Below are 14,254 nucleotides of genomic sequence, written 5' to 3'. Positions count from 1 at the left end.
ATTGCAGAGTCTGTTTACCTATGTTATTAGATAACAACAAAGAGGAAGAGGAACTTGGTACATAAGGGCATTTAGCCATCATAAATGTCTGTTTGCATGGCAGTTACTTTTCCCCACTGCAGATGAATCAGGCTCACAGCAGAGCTTCCTAAAAAGCAAAACATCTGAAATAGGGAATCAAAGTCTCTCCATATGGCTCTTATACATTCAGCAACCTATCAAGACTCACTACTCTAAAGCAAGTTTTACAGGTTAAATACAAGGATTTTGCTTTCCAAAACAGAGTTAACAATGCAGCTTTAAATACTCAATAACCTCATTATAAAAACTCAATGTCTGATGGTAAACGAGAGACACAATCATCACTATCTCTCTCAAGATCTTTGGAAGTCCATAACAAGAGGTGAGGTAGAATATTCCAAACAAGATACTTCCATAATATCAAGCTGCTCTGTTCACAGAAGGAAAACTCACAGCTTGTAGGAGATATTACTGTTACTTGACCTGAACTCTTGAGCTTCCACGTCCTTCTCCACAGTATATACAGATGAAGAATACACATTTAAAACCTCACCCATCTTCCATAGCTTCATACATAGGTTAAAACCTATTTTAGGCTAACATTCTTAAGGGGACCTACTCTCTGCCCATTACTCTTTTGCTCTTAATATATGTATAGAATCTTTTAGGGTTCTCCTTCACCTTGTCTTGCCAGGGATATCTTATGTCCTCTTTTTTCCCTCCTAATTTCTTTTTCATGTGTATTCCTGTTTCTTTTTAGTCAGGGGACTCACTTGATCCCAGCTGCCTAAACTGACATACATCTCCTTTTTCTTGACCATTGCCTCAATATCCCTCAAATTCCAGGGTTCCCTAATACTGTTGGCCTTGTCCTACACTCTAACAGGAACATGCTGGCTCTGAACTTTTTGCAAATTCCTGTTTAATGCCATCAATATTAGCCTTGCCCTAATTTAGGACTTTAACTTGTGGACAGGTCCTATCTTTTTCCACAACTGCCTTGAAATTAATAGAATTATGGTCACTGTTCCCAAAGTGTTTCCCCCACTGACATTTCAACCACGTGCCCAGCCCTCATTTTCTAAATGGAAGTCAAGGGTAGCCCCTTCTCTAATAGGGCCATCTGTATATTGCTTCAGAAAATTCTCCAGGACAAGCTTATAACATTCTGGTCCACCTAATCCCTTAGCACTATGCAGTCCCAGTCAATATTAAGGAAGTTACGATTACGTGCTTTTACAACCCTATTACTCCTGCATCTATCTGAGATTTCCCAACATATTTGCTCTTCTAATTCCTACTGACCATTGGGGGCCCTGTAGTATATCCCATCAAATTTTTTACACCTTTCTTATTTCCAAGTTCTACCCATATGACGTTGCTGCACTTTCTCCACCAATATCCTCTCTAAGTACTGCTGTGACGTCCTACCCAATCAATATCGCAATTCTGTCATGCTGGAAGCATTGGTACTCTGGGACACCGAGCTGCCAGTTCTGCTTTTCCCTCAACCATAGACCATAAGATAGATATAGGAGAAGAATTAGGCCATTCAGCCCCTCGGGTCTGCTCCACCATTCAATCACGGCTGCGTTTGTTCCAACTCCCATCTTCCGCCTTCTCCCCATAACCCTTAACCCCTTATCAATCAAGAACCTATCAATCTCTGCCTTAACTACAACCAATGACTTGGCCTCCACAGCCCTCTGTGGCAATGAATTCCGCAGATTCACTACCCTCTGGCTGAAGAAACGCCTTCTCAGTTCAGCTTTAAAGGAGCTTGCTCTTGGATCCTAGACTCTCCAACTAACAGAAGCATTTTCTCCATGTACACTCCATCAAGGCCTTTCAGTATCCAATAGGTTGCAATGAGATCCCCTCTCATCCTTCTGAACTCCTTCGATTACAAGCCCAGAGACATCAAAAGCTCCTCATGTATTGACCTTTTCATTCTTGAGATAATTCTTGTGAACTTACTCTGGACCCTCTCCAGGACGAGCACATCCTTCCTTAGATATAGGGCCCAAAATTGCTCACAATATTCCAAATGCAGTCTGACCAATGCCTTATAAAGCCTCAGGAGTACATCCTTGTTTTTATATCCTAGTTCTCTCAAAAATGATTCAGAGTCAGAATCAGAATCAGGTTTATTATCACTGACATATGTCGTGAAATGTGTTGTTTTGCGGCAGCAGTACAGTGTAAGACATAAAGACAAAAATTACCATAAGTTACGGAAATAAATAGTGCAAAAGAGGAAAGAAAAGGTGGTGTTCACGGGGTCATGGACCATTCAGAAATCTGATGGCGGAGGGGAAGAAGCTGCTCCTGAAACATTGAGTGTGGGTCTTCAGGTTCCTATACCTCCTCCACAATGGGAGTAACGTGATTCTGATTCTAATTTCACTGTCTGCAGGAATTAATCTGATGATCCTATGCTGCACTCCCTTTACACACGTATACATACCTTTTGGTAGGGAAACCAGATCTGAACACAATATTTTCAGGTGTGGTCTTGCCAGGGGTACACCTCTAGAACAAGATGTTTCTCTCTTGTACTGAAATCCACTTGCTAACATTGCATTTACCTCCTTTACTACTGACTCAATCTGCAAGTTGGGAATCCTGAACTAGGACTCCCGAGTCCCTTTGCATCTCTGATTACTGAATTTTCTCCCCATATATAAAGTATTCTACCTCTTTATTCTTCCTACCAAAGTACATAACCCCACACTTCCCCACATTATATTCCATCTGCCTCTTTGCCCACTCTCCCAACCTGTCCAAGTCATTCTACAGACTCCCTGCCTCCATGACACTACCTGTTCCTCACCTAACTTGGTATCGTCTGCAGACTTGGCCACAATGCCATCAGTTCCTTCACCCAGATCATTCATGTACAAAGTGAAAAGTTGCAGTCCCTACACTGATCACTGCAATAGTCACTAGCAGCCATCCTGAAAAGGACCCCTTTACCCCCACTCTCTGACTTCTGACCGTCAGCTAGTCTTCTATCCATGCTTGTAGCTTGTCTCTAACACCATGGGCTCTTATCTTGTTTTGCAGCCTTGTGTGCGACACCTTGTCAAAGGCTTTCTGAAAATCCAAGTAAATGATATCCACCAACTCACCCATGTTTCTGTAATAGATATCATATCACAATCCCTGCCCTGAAATTATCTGACTGTCAAGCTTCTTACGTTAAAATAAGACCTTGCTCGCTCCCTGTCCTGCCCCTCCCAGACCTGCCTATTGGACTTGTTCGCTTTAACCTCTATATTTACTTCAGTTGTCTCATTTATTACATTACCACATTGAGACCCACACCCCCTGCCAAACTAGTTTAAACCCTCCCGGGTAGCTCCAGCAAATCTCCCCACCAGGATATTGGACCCCTTCCAGTTCAGGTGCAGTGTGTCCCTCTTGTACAGGTCACCTCTGCCCCAGAAGAGATCCCAGCAGTCCAAAAAACTGAATCCCTGCCGTCTGGACCAGTTCTTCAGCCACACATTCACTTGCCCTATCCTCCTATTCCCACCACTAGGATATGGCACAGGGAGTAACCCAGAGATTACAACCCTGGGGGTTCTACCTTTTAACCTTCTGCCCATCCCTCTAAATTCACTCTGCAGGACCTCATCCCTTTGTCTGCTAGGTCGTTGGTGCCAATGTGTACAATGACCTCTGGCTGCTCGCCCTCCCACTCGAGAATGTTCTGCAACTGCTCAGAAGCATCCTTGACCCTGGCACCAGGGAGGTAACACACCATGTTGGATGCTCCCTTGCAGCCACAGAACCTCCTGTCTACCCCCCTAACTATCGAGTCTCCGATCACCGCAGCTCTCCTAGACTCCACCCTCCTCAGCTGTGCTTCAGAGCCAGTCATGGTTCCACAGACCTGGTTGCTGCTGCTACTCTCCTCTGAAAGGTCATTCCCCCAACAGTGTCCAAACGATATACTTGTTGGTGAGGGGAATGGCCACAAGGAAATCCTGAGCCCCCTGTCTACCATTTCTACCTTTCCTGGTGGTCACCTAACTAACTACCTGTTGCCTGTACCTTCACAGTGACCACTTCACTAAAGCACTTTATGATATCACAGATCCTCTGAAGTGAATCGATTGCAGCTCCAGCCACTCTGTGTGGCCAGTCAGGAGCTGCGACTGAACACACATCCCATAGATGTAATCACCGGCAACCCTGCAAGTTTCCCTGATCTCTCACGTTCTGCAGGAGGAGCACGCAGCTGTCCTGACTGCCATCTTTAAATCACTAAGACTACAGAGGAAAGAAGACGTTACCTTATCTTACTTTACCAATGCTCAGCCTCCTCACCAAAGCCTCTCTAAACAAAGCTTCAGACTTACAGCTCAAGCACAGCACTTCCACCTCCTCACAGCCGCTCTCAAAATGGCCGTTCCACAAGAGCTCAGCTCACTAGGTCCATTGGGAATAACAATCTGGGGACCACTGTAGGGGGTTGTGATGGATCAACCACTCAGCAATCCTGGCTGAAGATTCTTGCAAATGCTTCAGCTTTCTCTTTTGCACTGATGTGCCGGGCTCCCCCATCATTGAGAATGGGGATATTCATGGAGCCTCCTCCTCTAGTGAGTTGTTTACTTGTCCACTGCCATTCACGACTGGATGTGGCAGGACTGCAGAGCTTAGATCTGATCTGTTGGTTGTGGGATCTCTTAGTTCTGTCTATTGCATGTTGTTTGTTTGGTATGCAAGTGTCCCGTCTTGCATCTTCACCAGGTTGACTCCTTGTTCTGAGGTATGCCTGGTGCTGCTCCTGGCATGCACACCTGCACCTTTCATTGAACCAGGGCTGATCCCCTGGTTTGATAGTGATGGTGGAGTGGGGAATATGCGGGTCATGAAGTTGAGTACAATTCTGCTCCTGCTGATGGACTGCAGCACTTCATGGATGGCCAGTCCTGAGTTGGTAGATCTGTTTGCAGTCTGCCCCATCTAGCATGGCGAAAATACCACATGACACAATGAAGTATATTTACACTGTGTCGACAGGATTTCGACTCCACAAAGACTGTGTGGTGGTCGCTCCTATCGATACTGTTGAGGACAGATGCATCTGTGCCAAGTGAGGATGAGATCAAGTACGTCTTTCCCTCTTGTTGGTTCCCTCATCACCTGTCGCAGACTCAATTGAGCAGCTTTAACACAAGATCAACTCAGTCAACAGTGGTGTCACCAAGCTACTCTTGCTGATGGATGTTGAAGTCCCCCACCTAGAATACATTCTGTGTGTTTGCCACTCTCAGTCCTTCCTCCAAGTGGTGTTCTACATGGATTAATATTCATTCATCAGCCGAAGGGATGGTAGGTGGTAATCAACAGAAGGCTCCCTTGCTCAAGTTTAACCTGATACCATAAGACTTCATAGGATCTGGAGTCAATGTTGAGGACTCACAGGACAGTTCCCTCCTGACTGTATATCACTGTGTTGCCACCTCTGCTCGGTCTGTCCTTTTGGTGGGATATTGCGTACCCAGGGATGGAGATGGTGGTGTCTGACACATTGACTAAGGTATGATTCTGTGAGTATGACTTTGTCAGGCTATTGCTTGAGCAGTCTGTGAGACAGCTCTCCCAGTTTTGGCACAATCCCCGAGGACTTTACAGGGTCGACAGGGCATTTGTCATTTCCAGTGCCTAGGTTGATTCCCGGTGATCCGTCCAGTTTTGTTTCTTTGAGGCTGTGCGTCTGGTGCCACGTGTAGGCCAGACCAGATAAGGATGACAGATGTCATCCCCTCCAGGGCATTAGTGAACCAGGTGGGTCTTTACAACAATGAACAAACTGCTGGAGGAACTCAGTGAGTCAAGCAGCATCTGTGGGGGGAAACGAATTGTCAATGTTTTGGGTCGACAATTCCTTTCCTTTCACAGATGCTGCTTGATTCACTGAGTTCCTCCAGCAGATTGTTTGTTGCTCTAGATTCCAGCATCTGCAGCCTTTGAGTCTTTACAACAATCAATGATGGTTTTCATGGTCGTCATTAGACTTTTTAATTCCAGAATTCGAATTCCAAGTTATCACCATCTGCTGTGATGCGATTCAAACCCAAATCCCCAGGACCTTGCCCTGTGTTTTGGGATGATTAACTCAGTGATAATACCACTGTGCCAAGGCCTCCCAAAAAGAGGTGGCAGATAGTGGAACTGTCCAGCAGTGTGGACTCCCTCTTGATGAAGGGCTCATGTTGTTCCTGGAAATAAGGCATTTACGATCAGAAAATCCTTCTGCTGCTTTGACGCAAGGAGACCTTACCTACTGAAGAAAATTTCTGGGCTACTAAAGGAGTGTGTTCAACGGTTGCCTGCATGAGTTGGAAGATGACGCATCCTAGTACACAAGGTTCCACATTCCCCTCACTCAAACTAAAACCATTCAAACGAGTGCAGTGTCCCAGTTCCTTCTCTGACATTGTGGTGAGCACTAAATCGTGAGATGTGTTAGAGATCAGTTGTGGCCTCACGGAAGGCCTCATTTAGCAAGGAAGTTCAGAGTCTGGATGATCTTGAATAACATGGAGAGAGCAGTCCAGGCTCAATGACTTCCAGTAGAATGACTGTCTTGGAAAACTAGCTCCAGCGAATGCACGTCTCATCATTGAGGTCCAGCTGGAGTGTGATGACTTTGAAGACACTCTGGGTGTAATCAGTCTGTCTCCTGCCTGGTGGTCTCTGGCTCGTTAGAGTGGGAAGGCATGTCAACACTTACAGTAACATACTGCTGCCAGTGATATTCCTGCTAAGGCACCCTTTGAATAAGTACCTCAACACTAAATGTTAGAGAACACACTGCTAGTCAGCTGTAGCGCACTCTGTTAAGTTTGAGCAACCTACAGTCAAGTCTCTGGATGTTAGTGTGTTACTTTAAATAATAATAAGATCACCAGCTAACACACTGTTGCACTAAACCTGTTTCAAAACAGTCACAGTTTGCAGGCTCGTTGAGAGGGGAAAAGATGTATACTGTGCAATGTTATCAGTTTTTATTTGTTTTTCTAAATGCGAGCACCAATGGCAAGGTCAGTATTTATTATTCCTCACTAATTGCCCCAGAGCAAATGGTCGTGAACTGCTGCTGTGAACTACCGCAGTCCTTTCTGGTGAACGGACTGCTCCAGTGACGTTGGGGAGGGAGATCCAGTCCAAACAAACAGTCCAAACAAACACAGGATGTAGGGATTGAATGTCAGGGTAGTCAATGAGGGAACATTCAAGCAAGCTGCTATGCTCTGGATGGTGTTGAGCTTCTTGAATGTTGTCGGAGATGCCCTCATTCAGGCAAGTGGAGAGTATTCCATCACACTGCTGAATTGTATCTTTGGAAGGTGGAAAGTTTTTACTGTGGATGAGGTGAGTCACTTGCCATAGCATAACCAGAGTCTGACCCAGTCTTACATCCATGGTATTTATGTAGCTGATCCAGTTCAGTACTTAGTCAGTGGTGACTCCCAGGTTGTTGATGGTAGGAGACTCAATAATAGTTATGCCCTTGAATGTACGGGCAGATGGTTGCACGGCAACTTGTTGGAGATCCTCATTGCCTGGCACTTTGGTGATGCGAATGTTACCCACCACTTATGGCAGAATATTGTCTGGGGCTTGATGGATTGAGGCATGCGCGACTTCATCACCTGAACAGTAGCAAACGGAAATGAGCATTGTAGAATCAATGGTGAACACCCTCACACCTGACAGCAAATGCTGGAAATCTAAAATAAAAACAGAGGATGCTGGAAATACTCAACAGGTCAGGCTGTACCTGTGGGAAGAGAAGGAAGAAATCTCACAGACGTGGCCTGAACTGCTGAGTATTTCCAACATTCTCTAAATTAAATTGACAAATTAGTAAATTAGCTTATTATTGCCACATGTACCACGATACAGTAAAAAACGCGTGCTATCGAAGTCTCTGTTTTTATCCCACAGCTGACATTCTGACAAGTCCATTGAACCTTTGCTGCACCCCCTCAAAAGCCAGTATATCTTTTTTGGAAAGTAAGGAGACCAAAACTGTACACAATAACACAGCTGTGATCTCACCAAGGCCTTATATAACTGTAGTAAGACAGCTTTACTCCTGAACTTTTGCAAGAAATGCCCACATTCTATTTGCTTCCTAACTACATACTGCACTGGCATGATAGCTTTCAGTGAGTTATGTACAAGGACGCTCATGTCCCTTTAAAGATTAATATTTGTCAATCTCGCACCATTTAAAGAATACTCAGCATTTCTGGTTTTTCTACCAGAGTGGGCATCAGAATATTTTTCCAGACTATACTCCGGCTGCCAAATTATTGTCCACTCACTTAGCTTAACCCCTAGAGGACTCTTTGCATCCTCATCACTAATTACATTCCTAATTAGTTTTATTTCATCAGCAAATTTGGAAATGTTACATCTGGTCCTCTCAGCCAAATTGTCAATGGAGATTGTAAGTGTTTGGGGTCCAAACACTGATCCCTGTGGTACACCATTAGCCACAGCCTGACTATCTGAGAAGGATCTGTTTATAGCAACTCTTTGTTTTCCATCTGTTACCCAACAGATGGAATACACAATACACGAGTATATTGCCCCAATGTACAAGGCATGGTTAGTAAGTTTGCAGAGGATATTAAAATAGGTGGTTTCATAGACAGTGAAGAAAGTTACCGAAAATTACAGGGGGTATTGATCAGCTGAGGAAGTGGGCAGATGAATGGTAAATGGTGTTCAATTCAAGTAAGTGCAAGATGTTGTATTTTGGGAAGTCAAACCAGGGTAGGACTTTCACAGTGAACGGTAGGGCCCTGAGGAATGTTGTAGAACAGAGGGGCCTAGGAGTGCAAGTACATAGTTCTCTGAAAGCGGCTTCACAGGTAGACAGTTTGGTGAAGGAGGCATTTGGCATGCTGGCCTTCATCAGCAGGAGATGGGATGTTATGTTGCAGTTGTACAAGATGTGAGTGAGGCTGCACCTGGAGTATTTTGTGCAATTTTGGTTACCCTGTTATGGGAAAGACGTCATGAAGATGGAAAGAGTGCAAGGAAGATTTATGAGAATCTTCTCAGGACTTGAGGGCCTGAGTTATAGGGAGAGGTTGGGCATGCTAGCACTTTACTCCTTGGAGTGTAGGAAACTAAGGGGTGACCTTATAGAACTGTATAAAATATTACATCAGGTCTTTTCAGCCAAATTGTCAATAGAGATTATAAATGTTTGGGGTCCAAACACGGATCCCTGTGGTACATGCAGCCTGACAATCTGAGAAGGATCTGTTTATACCAACTCTTTGTTTTCTATCTGTTAACCAACTCTCAATCCACACAAGTATATTGCCCCCAATTCTATCTGCACTATCCTTGTTCACCTCCTCCTGCATTATTAAAAGCCTATTGAAAATACAATGCACAACAAACAGGCATAAAATATTTGCTTAATTCCTCTACCATTTCATTATTCATCATTATAAATTCTCAGATCTCTGTAAAGAACCCACATTTGCCCAGGGTAGTCTTCTCCATTTTACATATCAACTGAAGCACTTGGAATCTATTTTGTATCTATGTTGCTAGTTTACTCTCATATTCTATTATCCCACTCAATATCAACTTTCCAAATTCTAAAATGCACCCAATCCTCAGGCTTACTGCTTTTCAAGGCTGCTTTGGAAGCCTTTGCTTAGATTTAATACTATCTTTAATTTCTCCTGTAATACATAGTTGGAGGGCAATTGTTTTTCGGGTTTTGTGTCTTTATGTCAAAAAATGCATTCTTTCCCTTCAAATTCCAACCATTGTCTGCCCACTGTCATATCCTTTGATGTTGTTTCTCAAACTATTATTGTCAAACTACAGCTCAACCTTCCATATTTTCCTTTACTTGGATTGAAAACACTGGATTTAGATTGGGTTATATCACTTTTGAACACGTGGTATGTTTAATAGTAACTCTTTGCTGGAAGTTCTTTTCCAATAGATTGTTAATTAACATCTTCTTAAAGTGCAGAACTAGATTTAAAATAGTCTGCTCCACAGTAGCAATTTCTTACCTTGGTCGATTGTTTGTCTTTTTTTTAAGGATGGGCTAAATTTCTCTCAAAGGCAGGATGTCATATCAATCTGCAGTAAGACTGTGAATGCCCATGGCTTGGTTCACCATTGAATAGACACACGAAACAGAAATAGAGCCTCTTCCATGTGTCCATTCACCAAATTCATAGATCTTCCTGTCAGTTGGGCAAAATGCTATTAGTTTACCTCACGAATATTGACCGCAGAATCAGCAGTCAGAAATCAGCAGGCAGAAAGAGTCCAGCGACCATGAAGTACATATTACTGCTGCAGTCCAGTATTTTAGAACATTGATTGAAAATAACCTTGCCACAAAGTAATTATGCAACTTTGTTCTAAATGTTCCATCAGTACAATCCAATATACATGGACAAGAACATTCTTCAAATTATAGTAGACATAGGTTTGGTTTCAACATCAGAAACATATAAATTTATGAAAATTAAGAATATGTTATTTAATGAAAAAGTGTAACAGGCAAAAGGAGGTGTAAGGGTTGAACTTCAATTAACCAGGAGAGAGTTATACAATTTGAAAATGAATGTATTGAATTATTATTCAACAAAATTATAGAATGATTCTTTGCGTTAGGTGGGCAGAAGCGAGGCACAGACAACCAAATGTTCAGCAGGTGTTTATCTTAACACTCAAACACAGAAGGGTGCTGCCCACTGATAGAAAGTGGATCCAACCCACCAAGACGTCAGCCTATTGCAGTCGGGTTTTAGTCTGAGATAAACCCCATTGCAGCATATAAAAGTGAAGTCAAAACTCCAGATCAACACAGCTTTCTTTTGTGAGTAGTGGCAGTGAGAGCTTAACAACCAAAATGGTGAAGTTAACAGAAGAAGAGGCAAAATACATCAGTAGTATTTGGGAAGAAGTGAATAAGAAAGCAATAACTGCCCAAGCCTTGGAAAGGTATGATGAAAATGTACTTCTTGTTTTAAGTTTAATTCATGCACTATATTTTCAAGCTTGGTTGCTGTGAAGGTTCTTTAATTTTCAATGCATACTAAATATTGTTATAGGGTGAAGGAGCTAGTATTCAATACTGCATTGAGGTTCAAGTCAAACCCACAGAAACTCAACATTTCGCTTGATACAAATTGACTCAATGATGAGCATTGAAAGTCAAATTGGTTCCACGTTTTCACAACAAACCTGGACGACTTTGCTTTTTCCCTCCAGGGTGTTCACGGTCTATCCCTGGACGACCAGGCTGTTTAAAAAGTTCAATGGTCGTTTTACAGCCAATGATGCCGGTGTTCAGGGTCATGCAGACAAAGTGCTAAAGGCTCTGAACGATGCAGTTAAGGATTTGTATGGAGTCGAAGGCACATTCACTAAACTCAGCAAAAAGCATCAAGAAATTGGAGTGGACACTCAAAACTTCACGGTAGGAACCGACCATTTTAGGATGTGTGCATTTTCACTAAAAGGGTGCTGTCGATATTACCTGATACCAGAGTCAGAATAAACATGACAGCCAAACATAGTGGATTGAAACAGCAGGGAAAGGGAGGACATTGGCTGCTGTAGAAAAGGCAGTCTCATTGTCATTTTCCTGCAAAATTAGATCGACTGCAACGCTGAATAGGGGTCACAGGTTGGAAAGTTTAATCACTTTAATGAGAGCTATTTTATAGGATTCCCATTCAACAATTCATGCTTTAGATTAGGCAAGATTGCACAGGAACTCAAGTTGATTTCAAATTCCTTTATTACCATGTAACAGATGCAGAATTTTTTTCCTGCCTCACAGCTCCAGGGACAGTGGTGTAATCCTCTCATTGGGTGTTGTCTATAGAGAGTTTGCTCCAGTTTGCTGCACTTGTAGGTTAATTAGCTACTGTAAATCACCCTTTGGTTTAGCAGAAAGAATCCAAATGGCTTTGATGGGCACTTGAGAAGAGAATAAGTCGTAGGGTTACAGGGAACAAGGTCGGGGCTAAAGTGTTTGCAGAACTGGAAGCTGGCATGGACCCATAGGACCGAATGGCCTCCTTCTGGGCTATTCTGTATGAGATCGTTGGAGGGTCTGAGTTTTGTTTTCCAGTCTTGTTTCAATATTGTATCATTATTCTGTTTTGTATTTACAGCTTCTTGGCCAAACCTTCATTGTTGAACTGGCCATTCATTATAGAAGCAAATTCGGGCCTGAGGAACATAGAGCTGCGTATAAGTTTTTTAAACTGGTGGCAGAAGCTCTCTCCAGCAACTACCATTAAATCAGTAACCACATGCATCCATCACCACTTTCAGAAATGCAATAAAAACATGTATCATCAGTATGTATGATGTGTGCTGTTTGCTTAAGGAACTTGCGTTACATCGGATTCAAGTCTTGCTAATGTAAAGGTGGTGCAATATTCCACTTTGTATGGTAATTTTTCTTCAAAATTTGGAAAATGTCTGTAAGCATTCCTTCTGCTTCAATAAAGAAATAATACTTCTCTGGCATTTTCCAGATGTAAATTCTTCATTTCAGGATGATGAAAATGAAAAGATCCATAATTTAGTCAATGTTGAGATTGCCATAGGTTCTGTATTAAAGAACAGACATAGTTCTGCATGGCTTTTCACTGCCCAGGACAGGCCAAAGCATTTTTCATCCAATGAAGTAGTTTTGAAATAAATTCACTGCTGTAGTGTGGGGGAAAGCAGCAGCCAATATCTCATATATTTCTCGTATTTCATAACAAGGAGGCTGTTCAGCCCATTGATCTATACCAGCTCTCAGAGCAATTCCATCAGTTCCATACCTCCACTTATTTCCCTGTAACCCCTCATCTCACACAAGTTCATTAACACCTCCCATCCATATTAGGGCAATTTAGAGCAGTCAATTGACCTGCCAACCTGTTGTACAGCAGGGCCATGCAGTGTGGACTCCTACAAAGATCGTCTACTCTGAGCAATGAATTATTCATCAGCAGGCTATCTTTTTAAAAGTGAGTTGAAGACCGGAGTAAACCCACAATTTTCCAGAAATAATGTAACATAGAACATAGAACACAGAAAACTACAGCACAAGAACAGGAGCTCCTGCCCACAATGTCGATTCTGACTATGATGCTGATTTAAATTAATCCCATCTCACACGCTCTGTATTTCCCCTTTCCCTGTTTGTTCACGTACCTGTTTAAATGCCTCTTAAACAGTGCTATCATATCTGCTTCTACAACTTCCTCTAGCAGCATGTTGTAGGCACCTACCACTCTGTGCATAAAAACACCATGCCTTGTAAACCTCCTTTAAACTAACCCTATCTTATGTTAAAGCTATGCACTCTAGTATGTGACATTTCCACCCTGGGATAAACACTCTCACTATTACCTTGTCTATACATCTCAGAATTTTATATACTTCTATCAGGTCACCACTCTGCCTCCAACAAGTTCTTCCAACTTCTCCTTATAACCAATATTCTCTAATCCAGGCAACATCCTGGTGAACCTATTCTTCACACTCTCCCAAGCCTCAACACCCTTCTTGTAATGCGGTGACCAGGACTGCACACAATGCTCCAAATGTGGCCAAAGAACAGAACATCGTTTCAACAGCATTCGCAGATCCGATTACACGTACATTCCTTCATCAACACTCCTTCCACACCCTTCCTCTCACTTCTATGCCACCATTGTCACACATTCTACTCACTTCATTTGATGTCCCTTCAGGTGTTCACTCATTTCTCATCACACATCTGCAAACAGAACCACCAACATGTTCCTTGCACGCCTGGCCATGCCACTGCTGATGCGTCTGCCTGATTGGCACAACATCCATTGGATCCACTCATGCCCAGCGACGGTCATGCCCTGCTTACAGGAGAAGAGAGCAAGGATTAGTAGAGGACACCTGGAGCAGTCTCACCTCTTCCCAGTGGTTGAGGAAGGTTTGGAGATTAACAACGTATCATTTTCCTCAGCATCAGAGGAGGCAGGCTTGATTGCTATTTGGAGCAGGGTGCACATTACTCTCCTAGAGTCACATTTCCTACAAGACAAAATCACCTTGACTAAAGACGAACATCACATTAGCTCAGTGCTTCTTTCCATTTGCAAAGAGTCTCATCTTCAGCCACGCTCACAAGCAATGAAGGGGTCAAGGAAGATTTAAGAATGTAGGA

The 14,254-nt window shown here is 43.0% G+C and overlaps 1 protein-coding gene across 1 annotated transcript; it reads left to right on the top strand.

Annotated features, from left to right (window-relative positions):
* The first annotated feature begins 10,913 nt into the window (after positions 1–10,913).
* Positions 10,914–12,582, top strand: LOC127573742 (hemoglobin subunit beta-like). Its single transcript, XM_052022225.1, has 3 exons — positions 10,914–11,040; positions 11,311–11,518; positions 12,222–12,582. The coding sequence occupies exons 1-3, from the start codon at positions 10,949–10,951 to the stop codon at positions 12,348–12,350; spliced, it is 429 nt and encodes a 142-aa protein (XP_051878185.1). The 5' UTR covers positions 10,914–10,948; the 3' UTR covers positions 12,351–12,582.
* The last annotated feature ends 1,672 nt before the right edge of the window (positions 12,583–14,254 follow it).

This window comes from Pristis pectinata, chromosome 8 (assembly GCF_009764475.1).
Source record: "Pristis pectinata isolate sPriPec2 chromosome 8, sPriPec2.1.pri, whole genome shotgun sequence".
Taxonomy (NCBI): Eukaryota; Metazoa; Chordata; class Chondrichthyes; order Rhinopristiformes; family Pristidae; genus Pristis; species Pristis pectinata.
The sequence above is the reverse complement of the archived record's forward strand: the minus strand, read 5'-3'. Positions and strand labels throughout refer to the sequence as shown.

What these genes read in the sequence shown, in the direction of transcription:
- LOC127573742 (XM_052022225.1), top strand. Translation starts at nt 10,949, where the DNA reads ATGGTGAAGTTAACAGAAGAAGAGGCAAAATACATCAGTAGTATTTGG. An exon ending in ACTGCCCAAGCCTTGGAAAG is followed by an intron (nt 11,041 to 11,310) that starts GTATGATGAAAA and finishes TTTTCCCTCCAG; the next exon opens with GGTGTTCACGGTCTATCCCT. An exon ending in TGGACACTCAAAACTTCACG is followed by an intron (nt 11,519 to 12,221) that starts GTAGGAACCGAC and finishes TTGTATTTACAG; the next exon opens with CTTCTTGGCCAAACCTTCAT.